This window comes from Callorhinus ursinus, unplaced genomic scaffold (genome assembly GCF_003265705.2).
Source record: "Callorhinus ursinus isolate GAN/ISIS: 27379988/994484 unplaced genomic scaffold, GSC_fseal_2.0 scaffold4, whole genome shotgun sequence".
Classification (NCBI taxonomy): Eukaryota; Metazoa; Chordata; class Mammalia; order Carnivora; family Otariidae; genus Callorhinus; species Callorhinus ursinus.
Genome location: NW_027397066.1, coordinates 93,522,191 through 93,546,065, shown reverse-complemented (window position 1 = coordinate 93,546,065; position 23,875 = coordinate 93,522,191). Strand labels below are relative to the sequence as shown.

The 23,875-nt window shown below is 35.7% G+C and overlaps 1 protein-coding gene across 13 annotated transcripts in view; it reads left to right on the top strand.

The window, feature by feature from the left end:
- Window positions 1-23,875, top strand: part of CAMK2D (calcium/calmodulin dependent protein kinase II delta) — a 313,999-nt gene that overhangs the window by 248,602 nt on the left and 41,522 nt on the right. For 4 of the 13 annotated variants that reach the window (XM_073892172.1, XM_025874079.2, XM_073892171.1 and 1 more), the window contains exons 9-13: window positions 11,020-11,114; window positions 13,608-13,730; window positions 14,539-14,622; window positions 15,091-15,133; window positions 18,506-18,540. In XM_073892172.1, the coding sequence (XP_073748273.1) occupies window positions 11,020-11,114; window positions 13,608-13,730; window positions 14,539-14,622; window positions 15,091-15,133; window positions 18,506-18,540 (380 nt within the window). Of the gene's footprint in view, window positions 1-11,019; window positions 11,115-13,607; window positions 13,731-14,538; window positions 14,623-15,090; window positions 15,134-18,502; window positions 18,541-22,832; window positions 22,893-23,875 lie in introns of all 13 variants that reach the window. The other 9 variants (XM_073892169.1, XM_025874077.2, XM_073892168.1 and 6 more) reach the window with 3 other exon arrangements.

Below are 23,875 nucleotides of genomic sequence, written 5' to 3'. Positions count from 1 at the left end.
ATTGTGTGGGTTGCCTCTTTGTTTTGTTGACGGTTTCCTTTGCTGTGCAGAAGCTTTTTATCTTGATGAAGTCCCAAAAGTTCATTTTTGCTTTTGTTTCACTAGCCTTTGGAGATGTATCTTGAAGGAAGTTGCTGTGGCCAACGTCGAAGAGGTTACTGCCTATGTTCTCCTCTAGGATTTTGATGGATTCCTGTCTCACATTGAGGTCTTCCATCCATTTTGAGTTTATCTTTGTATGGTGTTAGAGAATGGTCGAGTTTCATTCTTCTGTATATAGCTGTCCAATTTCCCGGCACTATTTATTGAAGAGACTGTCTTTTTTCCATTGCGTATTTTTTCCTGCTTTGTCAAAGATTATTTGACCAAAGAGTTGAGGGTTCATATCTGGGCTCTCTCTTCTGTTCCATTGGTCTATATGTTTGTTTTTATGCCAGGACCATGCAGTCTTGGTGATCACTGCTTTGTAATATAGCTTGAAATCAGGAAATGTCATGCCCCCAGCTTTGTTTTTCTTTTTCAACATTTCCTTGGCAATTCGGGGTCTTTTCTGATTCCATACAAATTTTAGGATTGTTTGTTCCAGCACTTTGAAAAATGTCACTGGAATTTTGATTGGGATGGCATTGAAGGTATAGATTGCTCTGGGTAGCATAGACATTTTAACAATGTTTATTCTTCTAATCCATGAGCATGGAATGTTTTTCCATCTTTTTGTGTCTTCTTCAATTCTTTCATGGGTGTTCTGTAGTTCCTAGAATATAGATCCTTTACCTCTTTGGTTAGCTTTATTCCGAGGTATCTTATGGTTTTTGGTGCTATTGTAAATGGAATCGTTTCTCTAATTTCTCTTTCTACAGTTGCATTGTTAGTGTATTAGAAAACATCTGATTTCTGTGCATTGATTTTGTATCCTGCCACATTACTGAATTGCTGTATGAGTTCTTGTAATTTGGGGGTGGAGTCTTTTGGGTTTTCCACATAAAGTATCATTGCATCTGTGAATAGAGAGAGTTTGACTTCTTCTTTGCCAATTTGAATACCTTTTATTACTTTCTGTTGTCTGATTGCTGTTTTGCTAGGAATTCTAGTACGGTATTGAATGATATTGGCGAGAGTGGGCATCCTTGACATGTTCCTGATCTTAAGGGAAAGGCTCTCGGCTTCTCCTCATTGAGGATGATATTTGCTGTGGGTTTTTCATAGATGGATTTTATGAACTTGAGGAATGTTTCCTCTATCCCTGTACTCTGAAGAGTTTTAATCAGGAAAGGATGCTGCATTTTGTCAAACGCTTTTTCTGCATCAATTAAGAGGACCATATGGTTCTTCTCTCTCCTCTTATTAATGTGTTCTGTCACATTGATTTATTTGCAAATGTTGAACCACTCTTGCAACCCGGGGATAAATCCCACTTGGTCGTGGTGGATGATCCTTTTAATGTATTGTTGGATCCTATTAGCTAGGATTTTGTTGAAAATTTTGGAATCTATATTCCTCAGGGATATCGGTCTGAAATTCTCCTTTTTGATGGGGTCTTTGCCTGGTTTGGGGATTAAGGTAATGCTGGCCTCATAGAATGAGTCTGGAAGCTTTCCTTCTGTTTCTGTTTTTTGAAACAGCTTCAGTAGAGTAGGTATTATTTCTTCTTTGAATGTTTGGTAGAATTTCCCAGAGAATCCATCAGGCCCTGGACTCTTGTGTTTTTGGGAGGTTTCTGATCCACTGCTTCAGTCTCGTTACTGGCCTGTTCAGGTTGTCAATTTCTTCCTGTTTCAGTCTTGAGAGTTTATAGGTTTCCAGGAAGGCATCCATTTCATCCAGGTTGCTCAGCTTATTGGAATATAGTTGATGATAATAATTTCTAATAATTGTTTCTGTTCCCTTGGTGTTAGCTGTGATCTCTCCCCTTTCATTCATAATTTTATTAATTTGGGTCCTTTCTCTTTTCTTTCGGATAAGTCTGGCCAGTGGTTTATCGATCTTATTAATTCTTTCAAAGAACTGGCTTCTAGTTTTGTTGATCTACTCTGCTGTGTTTCTGGTTCCTAATTCATTGATCTCTGCTCTAATCTTAATTATTTCTCTTCTAATGCGTGGCTTAGGCATCATTTGTTGCTTTTTCTCTAGTTCTTTAAGGTATAGAGTTAGTTGGTGAATTTGGGCGAATTTTTCTATTTTTTTGAGTGAGGCTTGGATGGCTATGTATTTCCCCCTTAGGACCCACCTTTGCAGTATAGGTTTTGGACTAATGTGTTTTCGTTCTCATTGGTTTCCATGAATTGTTTAAGTTCTTCTTTGATTTCCTGGTTGACCCAAACATTCTTGAGCAGAGTAGTCTTTAGCTTCCAAGTGTTTGAATTTCTTCCAAATTTTTTCTTATGATTGAGTTCCAGTTTTAAAGCATTATGGTCTGAGAATATGCAGGGAATAATCTCAATCTTTTTTTTTTTTTTTTCAATCTTTTGGTATCAGTTGAGACCTGATTTGTGACCCAGTATGTGGTCTTTTCTGGAGAAAGTTCCATGTACGCTTGAGAAGAATGAGTATTCTGTTGCTTTAGGGTGGAATGTTCTGTATATATCTATGAGGTCCATCTGTCAAGTGTGTCATTCAAAGCTCTTGTTTCTTTGTTGATTTTCTGCTTAGATGATCTGTCTATTGCTGAGAGTGGAGTATTGAGGTCTCCTACAATTAACGTATTGTTATCAATATGACTATTTTGGTTGACAGTTGGCTTATATAGACGGCTGCTCCCATGTTGGGGGCGTAGATATTTACAATTGTTAGCTCTTCACGTTGGATAGCCTTTAAGAATGATATAATGTCCTTCTGTGTCTCTAACTACAGTCTTTAGCTTAAAATCTAATGTGTCTGATATAAGAATTGCTACCCCAGCTTTCTTTTGAGGTCCATTGGCATGGAAGATGGAACTCCATCCCTTCACTTTCAGTCTGGATGTATCTTTAGGTTCAAAATGAGTCTCTTGTAGACAGCATTTGGATGGGTCCTGTCTTTTTAATCCAATCTGCAAACCTGTGCCATTTTATGGGAGCATTTTGGCCATTCACGTTGAGAGTGATTATTGAAAGATATGAATTTATTGTCATCATGTTGCCTGTGAAGACCTTGTTTTTATAGATTGTCTCTTAAATTTCTGTTCTATATCACTCTTGGGGTCTTTTTCCTTTTATAGAACCCCCCCCTTAATATTTCTTGCAGGGCTGGCTTAGTGATCACATATTCTTTCAGTTTCTGCCAGTCTTGGAAGTTCTGCATTTCTCCATCCATTCTAAATGACATTCTAAATGACTTGCTGGATAAAGTATTCTTGGCTGCATGTTCTTCTCGTTTAGTACCCTGAATATGTCTTGCCAGGGCTTTCTGGCTTGCCAGGTCTCTGTGGATAGGTCTGACATTATTCTGATGTTCCTCCCTCTGTACATAAGGTATCTCATCCCCCTAACTGCCCTTAAGATGGTTTCCTTGGTTCTAAAATTTGCGAGTTTTACTGTTACAAGTTTTACTATTACATGCCAGGGCATTGGTCTTTTTTCCTTGATCTTGGGAGGGATTCTCTCTGCCTCTAGGACACAAATGTTTGTTTCATTCCCCAGATTAGGGAAGTTCTCAGCTATGATATGCTCAAATATATCTTCTAGTTCTCTCTCTCTCTTTCTCTCCATCCCCTCAGGGATCCCAGTAATTGTGACATTGGTACGTTTCATGGTGTCACTTATTTCTCTGATTCTGTTTTCATGGATTTTGAGTTGTTTTTCCCTGGCCTCCTCTTTTTCCTTCTTGTCTATTAATTGGTCTTCTAGATCACTAATTCGTTCTTCTGCCTCATTTACCCTAGCTGTTAGATTATCTAGATTAGATTGGATCTCATTGATAGCATTTTTAAGTTCTGCCAATTCAGCTTTCATTTCTGCTCTTAGAGACTGTGTTGCCATTAATCGATTTCTCCATTCTAGCTATTGTCTTCACAGTTGTTATCCTGAACTCCATCTCCGACATCTTGGTTATATCTGTATCCATTTGTAAATCTGTGGCAGAAGTCACAGTCTCTGAGTCTTTCCTATTTTGGGGGTTCTTCCTCCTAGTCATTCTGTTGAGGGGTGGTTGAGGGAATGTACAGAGTCCAAATTGACCAAAACCCAAGCAAGATGCACCTGTTTTATAGGGACCTTAGGGTTGCTGTCCTCTTGTTCTCCCAGCCTGTCTTCTGGGGGAGGGGCCTGCCGCACTGTTACTCAGGCAACCCTGTTTGGGCAGAGTTGCCCTGCCCCCTGTGGCAGGGGATGGGCTCAGTGAAAACCGTTTTTTGGGGGCTTTTGTTCTCTGGCGGCTTTCCCTGGAGGCTTTCTGCATCTTTTCCAAGAGTCAGAGCAGAAGAGATCGTTTCTAACCCTCTGCCTCAGAGAAGAGAGATCACAGTATGTTCTTTAGTGAGCTCTCCAGGCCACACTATCTTCATTTCTGTCTGTGCTGCTATAAACTGCAGCGTCCTGGGTTGTGTGCCCCTCAGCAGCACTCCCAGTCCTCACCTCCAGGTTGGGGCACGTCTCTGCCCTTTGTGCTTCTAAAACCGCCAGCCACTCCCAGTTCACATGCGCAGCCCCGCGGCTCCGGGTTTCAGTCCAGGGTGCTGCCCTAAAGTCCTTTCCCCACCAGTACCAGTCTGTGAGTCTGTGCCCCATCCCCAGCGCAGGAAGCTACCGCTCACTGGCAGTGCAGGATCCCCACGACTCCCTCCCCCTGCCGTTTATCTTCCAATATCTGCCCGTGGAATCACGGTTCCCCACTTTATACATCAAAACCCATTGCCTGCAGTATTCTCTTTGTAAAGATCCAGATCTATCTTCTTACATCTCAGGCTAATTTCATGGGTGTTCAGAGTGGTCTGGTAGATAATCCGGCTCAATTCTGGGACTGGTTGGAATAGGGTCCCCTACTCCTCCACCATCTTTTCCACCTCTAAAAACTTTAAAATAATCCAGTTAAAGTACCTAGCTAAAGGAAAAAATGGCTGCAGGGTACATTTAAGGCAGAACCAAACTGAAATCTTATCAGTGAGAGTCAAAGCCTCTCAATTAGACAACAAAACAATTTAAAATTTAAAATGACCATTCCTATTAAATTTCATGGATGAAGAAAATGTATCTGTATCCAGAACCTGCAAAGAACCTTTAAGACATGACTTTGTCAAGCCTGCTTGTGGGTAAAACATTTAAGTTATATAAGCTCTCAAACTCCATTTCCTCATCTGTGAAATGGGGACAATAACATTATCTACCACACAAAGTTGTACACAGAGTAAATGAGGTTATGCACTAAAGCTCATGTAGGTGCTCAAAAAACTGTTACCTACAATAAAACATTATTATATCATGACTCTCATAGTTATTCTATACTTTCAGGAAATAGAACTCCAAAAGCATATAATTCAGGAAGGCCTCAGACTCCAATCTAATGATAAATCAAAGCAAGCTTACAAAACAGTGTTTATTTAAATAGGCACTGACAGTTAAAGATCAGTCTACTTGATAGTGCCCGTGTAGTTTTTGTCTTAAATCTTCTGGCCTGAGTGTTTTAAAATCTTCTATATTTGTATAATTGTTTTAGTAAAAGTAGATTTTTTTGGTAGAAACTCCTCAATTGAACAATTAAATTATGAGCATTTGTCTATGTAGTGCCTGACAGTTCTTGGGGAACCAGCCATCAGTGAGCCTTCCCCTTTGCAGAGACGTACCACATCAAGTATCAGCCAGCAGAACTGTAGTTGTAACACACAAGGACAAAGCCTCAGAGGCAGGCTACGCTTGCAGCCCAGCCTAGGTCCAGAATGCTAAATGACTCCATTGGAAGTCTGTTTTATAATTTCATAACAGCCTACCTCAGATGTTTATTAGAAAAATGTCTAATTAAAAATTAATATAGACTATTGCCATTACAAAGCTAATTTTCTTCTTTACCCCATAAACCATAGCTGAGGGATAAAACTACTTAGGTATCACCTTTCTTCCACCTGTGTCCTGGGAACACAAACACAGATACTCATCATCATCATCATTAGATGCATCTGTTACATCAGATAGTAAAAATGATACAAAAATAATTAAATTAATGTACATTAAGTTTATGATGTAGTGAAAGATGGAAAAATATTTATGTTGTGAAGAGGAGGTATCAATATATTGAAATTTTTTTTCATGGTCTTTTTTTTCTTTATAACTCCACTATAGTAAAGTAATTTTCAGTTTTGATTTTAAAGCTTTGTTAGGTTTTTATTTAAGAATGTTTAAATACATTGTTGTTTAAATTGGTTGTGATTCACATGAATTTAAGAATTTGCTTTTGAACTGGAACTTCCCGAAGCAGGCTATCTAGTCTAGGGTGATTAAACCACTGTTTAAAAGCCATTTTCACTGCCACAGTGTCCGTTACATAAAGATGTCAAGTCTGATGGACAAGAGCAAGGCTAGATCTCCCTAACAAAGAAAAGCTAAAGAAACCTAAGAGATCAACACTGGTAAGAGAAAAAAGGAATCTTAGGCCATGCCAGGCAGAGTTTTACCTGTCTTACCCATCTATCCTTCGTTTCCATTGTTTAAGGGAAAGCAGAAAAAAAAAAAAAAAAGGCAAAATAAAACAAAAAAAACAGTAGCAGTCAGAGCAGTGGCAGAAACTAAAGACCTCACGCAGGCCAAATAAACTTTTCAAAAGTAGAAGGGGATTGGTTCAAGATGGCAAGGTTAGAAGATCCCAAACTCACCTCCCCCCATGGACACACTGACTCTACAGCTTCATATGGAACAGTTTCCTCTTAAAAAAAAACAAAACAAAAACAAAAAAAACTAAAGCCTGGCTGAGTGTTGATTATACATCAGGCAAAAGAAAACCACACTGAAGTGGGTAGGAGAGGCTGGGACACAATCTCACAATAAACCCTGACCATAACTCAAAACCAGGCCTTCTCCTTATTGAGTAAAGGAGAAGCACGTCCCACATCCAGCACGTCAACTTTTAGGACCTGCACCTGAGAGATGAGCACCCAAAACATCTAATTTTGAAAACCAGTAGGACTCATGTCCCAGAGGCACAAAAGTATCATGATCTAAAAGACAGCTCTTAACAGGCCTAGATGCTTGGACATACCTGCCAGAGGGCCTAGCTCAGAGGCAGCTTGATTGCATCCAGACATAAAGTGAAGGAGGTTGACCTGCTTATGTTACAGTGTCAGCCTGTAGGGCAGGCATCTAATTTAACACACATATCTGGGAGCCTACTGGAGTATCCTCTGGGGCAGATACTGGCAAGTGCTGTGTCCATGCTCTCCCTTCAGAGTGCTCCAGAGCACCAGGAAGGAAGATTTTACATGTGGCTGCTGCTCAGGGAATGCCTCCTGACTGGCTGGCTCTGGAGGCCAGGGGGGCTTGTGTTCCTCATCTCATGAGCCTGTAATAATCAGCATCACCCAGAAAGGAGCTCATACCCGTGTCTGGCTCCTTGATTTTTGCACCTGCTGCCAAGCAACACCTCCACATTGCCAGCTCTGTTGGTCAGTGGGGCTTCTGCTTGTGGGTCCCATAGGACTGTAACTGATGGAGAGATAGTTCTTAAGTAGCCACCACCTCCACTGCACAGTGAGAGGCAACAGACCTAGGAGCTTGGTCTTTCTGTGAAGGGGGCCTATTAACTAAAAACTATGGCTGCAGCCTGAGGGGCAGGTTTCCAATTAAACATACATCTAAGGAATGACTATAATCTTTCAAGAGACCTCAAAGAGCACTGCTCACTTCATGCTCTCTCTCTGCCACACTCCAGAGCGCTAATGTCTCCTGGAGGGAAGCTTTGCACGAAGCCGATGTCCTGGTTTTTACATCTGCTGCCCTGTTTTTCCATCTTCCCCCCAGGGTATGCCCCTTGATTGCATGGCTGGTCAGGGGGACTTGCATTCCTGGGTCCCACAGGACTGGTAATTGAAGAAAAAAATCTTGGCAGGCTGCCACCCCAGGACACTGCACAGTTAGCAGATTGAGGCATACCTCCTTCCAGTCTTTCTGTGAAGGGGGCCTCTTGGCTTGTCCTAGAACTTTGCCCTGAGGAGCAGGCTTCAGGGTTGGTACATATCTAGTATATTAAGAGCTACTCTCAAGGAATGTAGGTTGTAGGCACCATCTTGGCACTCTCCTTCTGCCTTGTTCCAGCTTTGCTAGTATCTCTCAGAAAAGAAACTATACATTCATCTGCAGCCCCAGTTTTTGTGACTGTCACGCAGGGGGCCACCAAATTGCTTGGTTGGTGGGGCTTATGGTTGTGGTCCCACAGGACTGTACATATTTGCATAATTTTAAAAGCTGCTACCTGAGAGTCTGGCTTCCAAACAGTGTGAATCTAGGTATTGAGCTCCTCCCCTTTCAGTCACTGACAGGTCTTGGCACATCCTTACCTACTGAGAGCTAATAAAAATATAGTAGGCTTTTTGGATAAGAACAAAAGTTTGAGAAATGACAGAGTGGAGCAGAGTTGAAAGACAAGGTTCATCTTCTACACAAGGAGAGGGGGTTGTTTTATCTACTCTATAGATCAACAGAGTCAAGTAAAATGAAGGAAAAAAAAAAGAATATGTTCCAAATGGAAGAATAAGATAAAACCTTACAAAAAAATCTTTAATAAAATGCAGATAAATAATTTACCTAATAAAGAGCTAAAAATAATGCTAATAAAGATGTTCATCGAATATGGGAAAAGAATGGATGAACACAGTGAGAGCTTCAATAAAGAGATGGAAAATAAAAGAAAGTACAAAATAGAAGTCACAGAGCTAAAGAATACAATAACTGAAAAACATACTAGAGAGGTTCAACAACAGATTACATGAAGTAGAAGGAAGGATCAGTTAACATGAATCCAAGCTGCTGGTGGAACTCGCCCAATCACAGCAACAAAAAAAAAGAAAGAAAAAGAAAAAAAATGAAGATAACTTAAGGGGCTTATGCAACAACATCAAGCAGACCAACATTTACATTATAAGGGTCCCACAAGGGGGAGAGAAAGAGGCAGAAAACTTGTTTGAAGAAATAATGGCTAGAAACTTACTTAAGGAAGTTAAGGAAGGAAGTGGGGAAGGAAACAGACATCCAGATCCAGAAAGCCCAGAGATTTCCAAATAAGATGAAATCAAAGAGACCCACATCAAGACACATTATAATTAAAATGTCAAAAGTTAAAGATGAGAAAATATTAAAAGCAATAAGGAGAAAACAATTAGTTGTATACCAAGGAACCCCCATAATAAGTGTTTCAGCAGAAACTTTGTAGGCCAGAGGGAGTGGCATAATACATTCAAGATGCTGAAAGGAAAAAAAACTTCCAACTACAAATATTCTACCCAGCAAAGTCATTCAAAATTGAAGGAGAGATCATGAGTTTTTCATACAACAAAAACTAAAGGTGTTCATCAAACTAAACCAGCTTTATAAAAAATGTTAAAGGGATTTCTTTAAACTGAAAAGAAACTTTGCTAATTGGTAACAAGAAAACATATGGAAGAATAAATCTCACTGGAAAGGTAAATACATAGCAGAAGTAGTGGATTAATCAATTATAAAGCTGGTATACAGGTTAAAAGACAAGGTAGTAAAAATTCTATGATTGTGATAATTAGCTACAGGATACAGAAGTAAAATGTGACATCAAAAACAAAGCATGGGATGGGGAAGAGTAAAAATGTAAACTTTAGAATAGGATCAAACTTAAGTTATCAACTTAAAGTAGACTGTTATAATTAGAACTTGTTATATGTAAGCCTCATGGTAACCACAAAGTGAAAACTTACAGTAAATACAGAAGAGAGAAAGAGAAAGTAATAGAAGTATACCACTAAAGAAAGTCATCAAACCACAAAAGAAGAGAGCAAGAGAAGAAGAAAGGAACAAAGAGAACTACAAAAACAGAAAACAGTTAACAAAAATGACAAAAGTACATATCTATCAATAATTACTTTAAATGTACATGGACTAAATTCTCCAATCAAAAGACATAGAGTGGCTATATGGATTTAAAAAAAAAAAAAACTAAATTTACACTGCCTATAAGAGACTCACTTCAGATGTAAGGACACATAGACTTAAAGTGAAGGGATGGGAAAAGATCTTTCATGCACATGGAAACCTAAAGAAAGCAGGAGTAACTATACTTATATCAGACAAAACAGGCTTTAAAATGAAGGCTGAAATAAGAGACAAAAATGAGCATTACATAATGTTAAAGAGGTCAATCCAACAAGAGGATTTGTAAATATTTATGCACTCGATATAGGAGCATCTAAATATATAAAACAAATATTAACAGACTTAAAAGGAGAAATAGATAGCAATACAATAATAGTAGGGGATTTTAATACCCTATTTACATCAGTGGATAGATCATCCAGACAGAAAATCAATAAGGAAATATTGACCTTAAACATGTTAGACCAGATGAACTCAACAGATGTATACAGAATATTCCATCCACAGGCAACAGAATACACATTCTTCTTGAGTGCACATAGACCACAAAACAAGTCTTAATCAGGGACACCAAAGAATATGCCATCCCAATGACAGATGAGTTTCATCTTTAGGTATTGACCTGCTGTACCTCTTTAGAATTCTTTGGTCCTAAAGTTAACAAGAAAATACTGTCCTTGAACGACCCATTAAACATAACATATATATGTAATATCCCATCCAAAAGCAACTGAATACACATTCTTTTCAAGTGCACATAGAATTCTTTGGTTTATGTTTCAAACTGCCACATATTATCAGAGTTCTTGAGCATAAGAACAGGAGAATTCACCCTCCACCGAATGCTTCAGAGTAGATCAGAGAATGTCTTTCTGAAGTTTTCCAAATACCCAGTTTCCTCTTTGAATGGGTGTGGCTTAGTGTCATTGTGGATCTGCCACATTTAACTTACTGTTGCCTGAATGATTAAACATTATGTTAATATGTTCATTCTGTCCAGGTGTCATTCTCTATATCCTTCTGGTGGGATATCCACCCTTCTGGGATGAAGATCAACACAGACTCTACCAGCAGATCAAGGCTGGAGCTTATGATGTATGTAATAAATGTTCATATAACTGTAGATGAGTGTTTTTTGTTTTTTGACCAAGAACCAAATTTTTTCATTACAATTTTAACTATAATTTTCAACAATTTCTCTTACTATTTTTCTCTCTCCTAGGGAAAGGGAAATAAAGAGTAAGGAATGCAGCCTATGTATTCCATTTATATTTCCTTTTAGTTCACTATCTCCTAGGATTGAAAGAAATACAGTTGGAAGCCTCTAAGGAAGGACCTTGCTTGTAAAAATTTGGGGGTCTTAGTGCATTTTAAAACATAAAAAAAGAAAATATTTTTGCTTTAGAAATGATTACTGCTTGTTCAGTTGAATAATATTCCCAAATGTTCATCACATAATTTTAAGTAATATGTCAATAATACTTTGCAGTGATCCATGTATCAAATAGAACATTGTTCCATTATGTTAGCTTGACTTTTTTTGTCCTGTTTACATAATGGGCTTCTGTGCAAGCTTTCGTTTGAAGAATGGGTTTCACGATTTAAAAATGTTTGAAAATCACAATTCCAATACATTTAATTTACAATTAGAATATTTGAAAGTATGAGTATGAATTGAGTCCTAAATCTAAAAAGTAAGGCCTTATCTATTTTCTCTTTATGGCTTAACTTTGTTCATTGATATAATTTTGTCTCCTTTGACAAATATGTCTGTAAATATGATTTACCACCACGTCTGGGTACATCTCACATAACCAGCCCTCTGGAAATTAGAGTTCAAGGTCTGATGATGCTTTCCGTTTTTGGGGTTTTTTTTTTTTTTGCTTTTATTTTATTTTATTTTATTATGTTATGTTAGTCTCCATACAGTACATCATTAGTTTTTGATATAGTGTTCCACGATTCATTGTTTTCATATAACACCCAGTGCTCCATGCAGTGGGGTAACTAAGAAATAGGCAATATTGGGCCCACCTGCTGTGCCCAAGTTAAAAGCTCAATGTGGAAGTTAAAGGAATTTAAAAAGTCTGTATTTTATTTTATCGGGTTTCATGAACTCAACATGGCATTGTTGAGTTCTATGGATGTGTGTATCACAAGAATTTAAAATGTATATTCTTTTAATTTTGAAGCATTCCATTTTAGTCAGACTAATAATTGGACCAAATTATGATTTACATGGCCACAGCTAGCACATTCATCATCTTTACAGACTACAAGGAGGCACCCCTCTGGGGGGATATAGCTCAGCAGATGCACTGTTTGATGAATGTGAAGGAGTGACTTTGTTAAAATTTTAAAAAATGAGAAAAAGGTCCACCTTTCTTCAGGCTGAACTAGCTCCCAATTTGCTGTCAGAAGATCTGTACAGCCTTGAATATTTCTTCAGTATCTCCTAATCATTAGCAAGTTTTTACAGCTGCCCAAAATAACTTTTGGAATTAAAATGACAGTTGTTAAACTGGCAGAATTTGAAATTAAAGAGTCACTATCATTTTTCTCCTATTTCATTTTGCCATTGGGTTGCAAAGTACCCATTTTATAACTACTGAAAGTGAACTAAAGTCCAGGACACAGTGACAGTAGCATTTGTTCCAAGATTGTCTCTAAAAATTCATGAATTGAGAAAAGGACCTGATAGTCTGTCTGTTGTTTAGAAACTGATGGGATGTAAATTTTTCCAAACCTATCAAGGATAGTATTTCTACTACTAAATTATATAGAAATGAGGTTGCATTTTTATCAACAAAAGAAACTTAGAATAAATAGCTTTATTATATAGGTATTAGTGCACAAATGGCTTATTAAGAGAAGTTGTGAATATTGGTTCCTTTTAAGAACTTTGCTTTGATGAAATATGTAATTAAGTAGATTAACTTTTCTGAGATGTTAAAATGAATCTCAGCTCTTGTAGGCTGAGATTTCTTCTCAGTATTCTATGACAAATAGCCACAAGTAGTAAGTCAGTTTTGGCTCAGGTAATGGAAGCTGTGTTATGATCTCTACTATTACTTCTCATGAGTTGTGAAAAAACGTAATACCTCATTGTTTTTCTGTAATACCTCCTTTTGAATCTTGGTGTAATAGCATGATGACATCAACACATGTGACAGACTGTCAGCTTTATTGATGTTTGCAAATAATTATGAGAAATATTGCATAAAATTTTATTTTCAAACCAAAATAAGGATGCTTTGAGAGGACGAGAAGTTTATTTTAAAAACTTAATAAACTTGAGTTTATTTTTCTAAATTTTAAAATGTATGTACTAGGTATAATATGCAATTTAGAATATGTGTTTATCCCTTATTGGTTACTTTTCTTTAATATATAGAAAGAGAGGGAGATATATACATCTACATTGATTTATCTATCAATTTATCTATTTGTAGTTACAATTTAACTTCTACAAAAAGTAAATTTATGAAGAAATTCACCACTTAAGAAAATGATTAGTTTACCTGGCTCTTCCCTGTTTGACTGAGTGTATCTGTTTTTTAAACTCTTTATAAATTTGTGTTTTTGAAGTTTCCATCACCAGAGTGGGACACAGTGACTCCTGAAGCCAAAGACCTAATCAATAAAATGCTTACTATCAACCCTGCCAAGCGTATCACAGCCTCAGAGGCACTGAAACACCCATGGATCTGTGTAAGTGACAGTTCTCTAAAGACCTTAGGAGCAAAATTAAAAATATTTTTCATGGATTTAAAATAATTTTTGCAGAAAAAGATGAAACTAAAAATTAATGCATTTTTAACTCAAGGTATTTAAGAAAATAAATTTGTAATGCTGATAATTGCTATTGGGGTAACAATCTGATTTGCATAGATTGATAAATATTGCCTACAATAATACCAGGAATGAGTATTTCCCCTACCAGTTATTGATAATACTCATGAACAGAGGTCAAGAAAGTGACACCAAGATTAACTATATCCCAGTAGAGAATATTAGACAAAGTTCAATTATTTATCATTAGGCAGCTTTAGGGAAAAAAATAAGGTTTAGAAGCTTGTAGTGAAGTTATACTAGCAAGAAAGAATGGCCATAGTAGCATGCATATATTTTAGATGTGCTAAGAAAAACTGAAATTTGGGGGGAATGTAGAGATTTCAGTATATTTCTAGGATTAAGTGTCAAATGTTAGGGCAGTAAATATGGTGCTAAGTAAATGAAAGACAGTCCAATAGAAATATAATTAAAGACATTGAAATACAGATAATTTGGGGAATTATTGATACTCATTTCTATACTTTCTATAGATAAATGTTGCACCTTCATTACAAATAGTCTTGGCAAAACTAGTCATCCATTATTAGGGAACTTTTTTTGCAGGTGAATACTCACAAGTTCATCATATGGGTTCAGGCACCATTAATGCAGATTTGATGAAGTTGAGATACTATAATGCTTAGTATGTTTTAAATATCCTAAGTTTCTTTTCTTCCTCTTCCAGCAACGTTCTACTGTTGCTTCCATGATGCACAGACAGGAGACTGTAGACTGCTTAAAGAAATTTAATGCTAGAAGAAAACTAAAGGTAAGAAATTTTACATTTTTGTGGGGAGGTAGACTTGGCAGAGTGAGAAATGAGATTCTATATGAGAAAATAACTTTTCAGCAAAAGCCTTTAAATGTGCAGACCTCAGTAGTCTTATTACTCTTCTGGGTCTTCAGAAAATGGAATAGTGCACTGGAATTAAGTCTACAGTGAAGAGCTAGGATCTCTGTGGCAGTGTGTGCTGTGGTTCCTCCCTTCAGAGGAAAACAGCCCTGCAATTTGACAAGTGGAATCTGGCCACACACATGAGGGCAGCCCCAGCATTACGTGAGACATAAGCCTGCTGCTCTCAGGAAACAAAAAAAAAACAAAAAACAAAAGCAGACAAATAAAAATCTCCTGACTGAAAGTAAGGCTAGGAGAAGATTTGTTATCAAAGACTGTTTATTTGTCAGGTCAAAGATTTGCATAAGCAACATTAATTTCATATTCTTATTTTTCTGACAGGGTGCCATCTTGACAACTATGCTGGCTACAAGGAACTTTTCAGGTACATGTGTTAAGAATTCTGTTCCTTATTCACTGCTTTCCTCTTTAGGTAGTCATCTTGGAATTAAAGAAAAATCTAGTAATTAGAAAAACACTGTTGTTTAGGGATAGCAAATATATGGCATGGAGGGCCTGTCATTAGGAATCCGCCTGGGTACTGTCTCCACAGAGACATTAGGCACGTGACTGCACTCTTCACGGGAGCACTCCAGCAGCCCCTCCCCTGGTCAGTGCCGTGCAGCCTTTGAAACCCACCTGTCATCCTTGCTGGGGGTACACACAAGTTGTGGAAATATGTACTGCCTCCTCTTGAAGCTCAGCATGTTGAACCTAGAATTAGTTCATTGATATTTCATCAACTAATAACTATAAATAAGATTTTTTTGTTTGTTTCATTCTCATAGGGAATCCAAATAAGCAAGATTTTTAAAAGAAGACCATTATTGAGGAACCCAGTTCTCTTAGGCCCAAGTTCTTTCAAAAGTACAGTTGTATCTTGGCACACTATAGGAATGGTTGCATATTTCAAAGGTATCTAAACTCAAGAATTTACAGAGAGCCCTACCTCACAGTAATAACACAGGATAGTAAATGTTCCTCAAAATGATTCCATGATAAAAATAATTTTTTAAATAAAAGAAGCTAAGCCATTTCTTTATTATAGGATGACTTTCTAAAATGGAATTAATATATATTATGTCCGGAAATTACTTGAATTTTGGAACCCCCTTCTTTAATAGATTATCACAAAGGACCAGGTTTCCAAAAATCAAATTTTGGTAAATTCTAATTAGTCTTATGTATGGGGAGGGACTGAAGCAGCAAGAAAGCTGCATTTAGTAAAGTGGCTGTTGAGACTTGGAAGGATTATCAAATGATTTACCAAAAATACTACCACTTTACTTAGCTTACTATTTATATAAGAGAGATCTGAGACATCAAATTTCCCAGCTATTCTTCAGTTATTTCTCCCTGTACATACTTAACTCCTGGGTATTATAGTGCTATCAGGTGATGATCCATAACCTTATCAAATGTTCTTCAACCTTCTCAACTAATTTTTAGTTACTTTTTATGACTATATTAAATGGTCAGCTTTTACCCCCCATTATATTTAGTTATACATAATGTGAAACCATAGGAGGCTTTCCAAAGGCTTCCACTGACCTGTTAAACAGCAACAAAGAATACAATGAGTAATGCTGCAAATTGAGGGACTGTGTTAGTCAAATGTATGTATTTTGTCCAATTTGTTTGGTGTAATAAATCGTCGTTACTGCCTTTGTCAAGTTACCTGTTTTATGAACAGTTGATTAATATAGTTGACATTGATATGGGTGAGTTCAATATCATCTCATTAAATATTAGCTAATATATACTATATTCAAATAAATATTTCACCGTGGCCCAAAAATTAGTGAATCAATAAAAGATAGGATGATCAATATATATTGTTAAAGATCAACTAACTTGAAAAAATCTCCAATATTAAGACTGGGTATTTTGTTAGTCTTAAATACACTCTTGGGCATAAATTGGGCCTTTTTAAATTTATAACACTCATGTATAGAAGCTTTTTGTGTACATCACCTTTTCCTTTCATCACTGTGTAAACTAAAAACTCATGACTAATGTGTGAATTTTATATTGTTTCTGATGTCTAACATGAAAGGCAAACTTTTTTTTTTTAATCCATCACTTCAAAACCAACTGAATAACATTGGACCCAGTTACAACATCTTGTACTTGATATTGCATTTTAGTTTTGAGTATTTTATTCATTCTGTTTCATTAGCAAACATGCTCTTTAAGGTAATTTGTCCATAAGTATATGGTTATAAAGTTGTTTTTTTTTTCTTTTCTCCCTTTATGTGGAATGTATTTCTTGTGAGGTAAGGTGAATAGTAACCAAAAGGGACATTTCTGCATCTCCCAGGCCAAATCCCTGCTTACCCTGAATCATTGTCTTCTCTTTGCTTGCTATTGCAATTTCAACTATTCTGAGTTTGCTTTCTAACCTATTAACTGCCACAGGATTTACTTAATATTGCTTTTTAACTCTAGGCAAATACTATAGCTAAGGCAGCTATTCTTACAATTGTCAATTAATAATAAATTAATAGCTTTGTTGCTAAGGACTAAATAAAATTAACATTTTTGTATCTTAAATAAATTTAAAATTATACCAAAGTGATATCAAAATAATGTCCCAAATCAAATGGATGTCAGGAAATTACATGTTCATGCAGTTCTATTATAGCTAGGTATTTCCATTTCATATGCCAAAGTCTACTCTGATATACTTAAGTATATATATATATATATATGACATATATATTATATATATATAAAACATTAAATGGAAACATAGGTATATACTTTGTCCTGCATATTCATATATGTTCTACACTTGCTGTACTGATTGTCATTAGCAGTTATATAATCTGTTAAGTGTGTATGAATGTACCCATTCACTAAGTATATTTTTTGAAAGGATGACTTCACCTTCTAATATACTCAAGAAGCTCAGTAACAAAAAGAATGCTAAAAGCTGTCCTTGGAGAAATTGAAGTTTCACATGAGACCATATAATTCAACGGTTCTTTGATTAGTTGAAGATTTTGTTTTGTTTTATGTCTCACCTCAAATTTTATGATTTTTAATTTTTTGATGTAAAAGGCTTTTGTTTATGAAAGCTTTGTATTCTGATTTTGAAGTATAAAAGAATACATCGTACCTTTTTTTAAAGGTCCTATGCTAATTGTTTAAGAAATTTGCTCTTGGCCAATAATATGCCCTTTCATTTTAAATACAGTTAATACTATTTTTTGTAAAGATGAAAGCTCTTGATTTCAAATATATATATATTTATTTATTTTAAAAGGATGTTACTTAGCCAGAGCAAATTTTCACAAATAAATTTCAAACCTTCAGAAAGAGGGGCTTAAGTGGCAGAACTGACATGGTCACCATACTTGTGGTATGAATGAACATGTAATACAATCTGTCAGCTGATGTCTGAAGACTGAAAGCAACTTTCTGGATTACAAAAGCATAGTCCAGTTAAAGTTCCAGTATCCTTTTCGCAACCAACAGTGAAATAAAGTCCAATAACATAACAGGCAAAGTGTTCAATTTATGCAATGAACTGAATAAGAATTTAGTGCTAAATTTGATGTGGCAAAACCAAGAAAAGCGATACTGTATTTCTATGTCCCGTAAGCTCGCGCTCATTAGTGTGACCTTGGTAATTTGGCATATGTTGGCCATAACTCAGTAAAGGTGATAGAAGGAAACAATAACCTGATTTGTTGCCTGGCATCAGTTTCTGTGGATAACTCACTGAAATGATTTTACTCTCATTTTGCAGCAGCCAAGAGTTTGTTGAAGAAACCAGATGGAGTAAAGGTAAGTTAAACAGGTGCTCCTAAAATCACTTCTGACTTTCAGATGCTGGATCATTTCAAATGTTAAATATAAATTGTGAGTTTTCACAGCTTGTATTTTTTATAGTTCCTCTAAAGGAGACAGGTTGAAGTATAAAATAATTAATATGTAAAGATGACTGATATGTATGTCAAGAAAAAGTATATTTTTCTGTTTTATTATATACTAAATAATCTGACAAAATAATGCTTTTATATGAAGTTGTTGTAGAAAATGAATGTCTAAATCCTCTCTGCTTTACTACAGTCCCAAACTATCATAGTGACCTGAAAATCAATGAAAACCAAATGCTTTGCAACTAGTTATGCTAGGTTCTTGAAGTCTGCTGAAATGTATAACCTGGAAAACAAAATAAAATAAAATCATAGGGTCTGGGAAATTAAATGTCAAATGATTAAATTTCTCTGCTTGGGCAGTTTTTATAAAGGTCTTAATTGTTCCTGTGCTTCTCTTATAAAGTATTAAGACATACTCAAGGTGAATATTCTGAAAAATTATAGAAAAATTTTCCAAAAAAGATAACAACAGGATATTTTGGCTTTCTTGGATTTCTAAACAAAGTAATACAACTTACTTTCTATTGATTTTATTTTGTTTCATGGGAATTTATCTTTGTTTGAATGTAACCTTATATTTGTATTATGTTTGTTATCTTTCCGGAGTATTACCTAAGTATTTTGTCTCTTTAATCCTTTTCTTTCTCTTCCAATGGCAGATGCATACATTCCTCATGAACACTTCAACATTCTTGGGAATTAGTTAATATTCTAACATTTGAACTTGAGCCAAAGTCAGGTGGTCAGTTCATTTTGAAAATATAACATAGAAAATCATGCATCACTTATGCTCATGCCCAGTCATTTCTTCACCTCCGATTTATGTGTGATTTGGGAATTTCCAGAGCTGTGGTTACCATGCACTTGTGATTCCCATTAGAATGGCATTTGCCTTTTACCAATTTCTTTCCTCAACCTGTAATGTTCTCTTCCTTCTGCTTAGTTCATTCAGTTTCAGTTTCATTAATGACAGTTGATGTTGCCTTTTTCCCAATATTACATTGGTGGAAATGTGATATTTTAAATTTTCCAAATGTTTCATTCTGTGTTTTTCTGTACCTTTCAGTGATGCAGAGGTCACAATTCCTATAGAGATATTTATTTTTACTACTATCCTTATATAGAAAGAAACATTTCCAGAACTTTTTTCCTTCTAGACGACTTATAGCTTCTCTTTAAAGAGAAATTTATTCTGTGCTCCATGCTTTGATGCTTTAAAAATTCAACCGGTCATATTTTTTTCTTTTCCTTTCTCTTTGACTGGTCAATTCAGAAAAGGAAGTCCAGTTCGAGTGTTCAGATGATGGTGAGGATCTCTATCTGCCAGATTTCTCCTCCTGTGAAAATTCACACTTAGGAATAAAAACAGTCTTATTTACCTAAGTTAGTGTAAGTGTAGAAAGTGTAGGACCATTACACGTCAGTGTCAATTGACATCAAAACATGGTACCCACATTCACATAATACTGTTTCTGTTTATCTTTGAAATTGAATTTTTAAAATATGCTTTATACCTTTATCCATATGCTATTAAAGGATCTTTTATAAGACCAGAGTCCAGTTTTCTCTTGAAACTGAAGAGATCATGACATAGTTAATGTCTGTTTAATGATAAGTGAAGGAATACTCTAGGATTATTTTTAAGTGATGATCATGATTACTAAAATAGTTATTTTTAGTTCAGATACACTATAATGCATCTACCATGAAGTTTATAAATAGTGTGAAAGTGAGCGTACAATGGACCCATCCTAGTTAAGCACCTTATAGAAGAAACATTTATTAACCTCAAAACTGAATAAAAACACCTGAGAAATAAAAATATCTTGCCCATGCCTCATAACAATAATTCAGTGAATCACTTAAATATCTGGTTTGATTTAGTTTTGTTAAAGAAAAATAGCTTCTATAACATAAAATAACTACATTTCATAAACAAAAGTGCCAGAGTTCTTATATGTTTAAGAGACAGCTTATAGTTTAACTCCTACTTAACATTTGACTCTTTAATAAAAAAGACGTCCTCCTAGTCTTTTACTTAGAAATTCTCCTATTATTTTTCAACTAATTAATATTGCAAGTACCTTCAAAAGACTTCCCATAGTAATAAAAGATCATTAAGCTTATCTTTACATTGACTTAAAAAGTTTGTAACTGTACATTTAAACACAACTAAAAGTGGTGGTTGAGTCTCATATTCATTTAACTCCTATTTGCCATGCCTGACAATAAAGCATGGCTCATCCAGGCAGAATGGCCCTCAATCGGAAGACCTGGTGGTGTGTGTACGCTGTGTACCTATGTGTGAACGTGTGTAGGGGTGTGTGTTGCATGTGTGTGCACACATTTGTGCGGAGAAGTATGTGTGCATAGGTGTGCATGTGTGACATTTTCACTGAAAGAAATCAGTTCTTCACAACCATTCTAGAAAATAATCAAGTCTCTTCTCTCAAAACTGAAGTAAAAGTATCTCAGTATATTCCTCTTTTACTTTTGTATCCGCTGATATAAACTGAATATAACATAATAAATATATGTGGTGCTTTCATTATAAGTACCTCTGATCATTTGATAAGAAGTCAGCTGTGTTTTGCCGCGCACTCTTCCTGATAGGAAATTATTTGTGTGCATCCCTCCTCTTTTATTATGTATTTCATACTAACATAAGTACTAAATTTTGATCCCTTTTTAATAGATTCCATTACCTCTTATCTCTTTCTGGCTATTGCACAAATTTGATGTTAAATTCTGTACACTTTTATTTAAAGAAAAAATTTTAGACCATCTGCAAAATAGAGATTGATGGTTTAACATTTAAAGAGTTTTTCAGTAAAGGGCACCAGAAGTTTTCTCTTTTTCTTCATGTCACAGAGCTTAGTGTTATATAGCTTAATTAAATAATACTGATACCAAACAATCATACAAATGTGAATGAATAGAAAAGCAAAATATTACATGCCTATATTAATTTCTTTAACCTTCTATGTTCTTCCCAGTCCTGGTTTCAATATGATCTTCAGGTATAAAATACAAAAGAAAAAAAAAAAAACCTCCCAGAAAGTCCCAATAAAATTAGTGTAATTGCTTATAAACTCATTTGGTATTTATCTATTTTATGCAGTATATTTTTCTCTTTGAGACCCTTAAGAACATTTATACTAAAATTATGGGATATGTTCCTTTAGATAATAATATGTAAAGAAAATACCTAGATAATGTAGTACAAAAGAATGAATGTTAATTTATAGCTCCATTTGGTAACCATAATGTAAGTTATCATGCATGAGTTTAAATGAATGTTGATTATTACTGTTTAGTTTTTGATTCTTTAGTGCCCAAACTCATTTGTGATTTCAAGTTGCCACTTGTCTACAAAGAGTTTTCTCTATGGACCCATTATGTGGCTTCCACTGTGATATGATCTTTCTTTAAGGTCAACCCCAATATGTTAAAGCAAATGAATATTACCAAACGCAATCTTCAACAGTAGCACTTTGAAAGAAAAGCAAAGTAGTAACACTTTGACAGAAAACAGTGTTTTCCTCTCAAACAATTGTGAAAAAAGTCTTTTTACATTCAGAATATAGTAAAGAATTCAGTTTGCCCATTTACAATTGGGCAAAAAACAACATGTGTTTTTTAAAGGAGGCCCAGACTTACCATTTTAAAAATATATTATAAAGCCTGCATTTCATCAGAAGATCTAAGTTTTGAAGATCTGAGTTTTGACCTACTAAGCAAAGCGACAATGGCTTCCCAGAGAAGGACGGTCTATGTGTGACTTCAGGATCAAGAATAAAATGAAAAAAAAAAAGGAATGTATTCATAACAGAAAACAACTGGAAGCTGGGAACAGAATCCAACTTGAAGAGTATGAAAATGTTTATATTTATTTCATACTCTGAAACTTAATTTGAGCTCCACTGAAGCAGTTCTTTGTTGGCCAGTGTGGCACAGCCAAAGCAGTGAAGGCTGTTTTATCAACCCACTGTCACAGACACAGTCCTAGTCTATGTGTGACCACCGGAGACTAGAATTGATTATCATTCCTGTCAGACATCACGGTGTCTTTCACGTTCATCCTCAGTGGATCTTTATTTTCATGTCTATATCTCCACATAGACATGCTGCAATGTAGAGACATCGGCTACCAAGGGGTTTAAGGCATCTCTGTTTCTATTTTCTGCATACCTACAGATAAACAACAAAGCCAACGTGGTAACCAGCCCCAAAGAAAATATTCCTACCCCAGCGCTGGTATACCTGGACTCTGTAACCCTTCTTAAGTTCTTCATTGTTTTTTGTTGTTTCTCTCATTTGCTTTCACTATACAGATACATGTATAAGTATTTTGTTTTGTTGGGTTTTGTTTTGCTTTCAAAGATATAAGAAAAGTTCATTTCTTTTTTCTTTTTGTTAAGGTAGTTGCCAAGCAGTGTGCTTCTAACATGAGATGATCTCATTTCATTGTTGAACATTATTCTGATAGCTGTGGTCTCTGTAGTTGAAATTGTTGCATGCTGCTTTAGAAATACAGTAGAATGCGCTTTGGTTGCTCCTAGCTCTTCTGATGGTAGCTCTAGATTATGCAAACAATGGTTTCCTCCTTTCATGATGGAAATGCTGACATCAAGGAGAGCTAAGGGGATGATTGCTAGACAACAGTAAATGTAGACCTTATTCAGAGTTCCCATTTCTTCTTATTAAAAGACAGCAGGGCTTTGTAAGACCTCACTTTTTGAGATGAAGAGGCATTGGGTAATTTTGAGCTTTTTGTTTGTTGTGTTTTAAATGATCACTGTTTCACTTTAATCCAAAGAATGAAATGTATAGCATAAGCTTTGAATTATCAGTGGAAGCCAGTTTTGCCCATTTTAATCAAATTCACACTATTTACAACTAAATCATTTTAACACTTTGCGATAGTGTTATGTTAAAAGTCAAGATTTGAATACTGGCATTCAGTACTCTGAGTTCCGTAATGGTTTGCTCAAACTATTACATATTTTGATACAGGTTTTCTGAAATATTTCTGATTTTTTACTGTACTCTGTACTGTTATTTTAAATGAATAAAAAAAATACTAAGGGAAATTATTTCACTTGGGTTAACCAGAAGGTTCAGTTTAAAACATTTAAAGGAAAAAGGACATATCAAGATAGCAAGTTATCTATGAGTAAAAAACAATGTCAATCACACCTCTAGCCAGGGAAAGGAATAAGGGAAGCAGTAAATGTGTT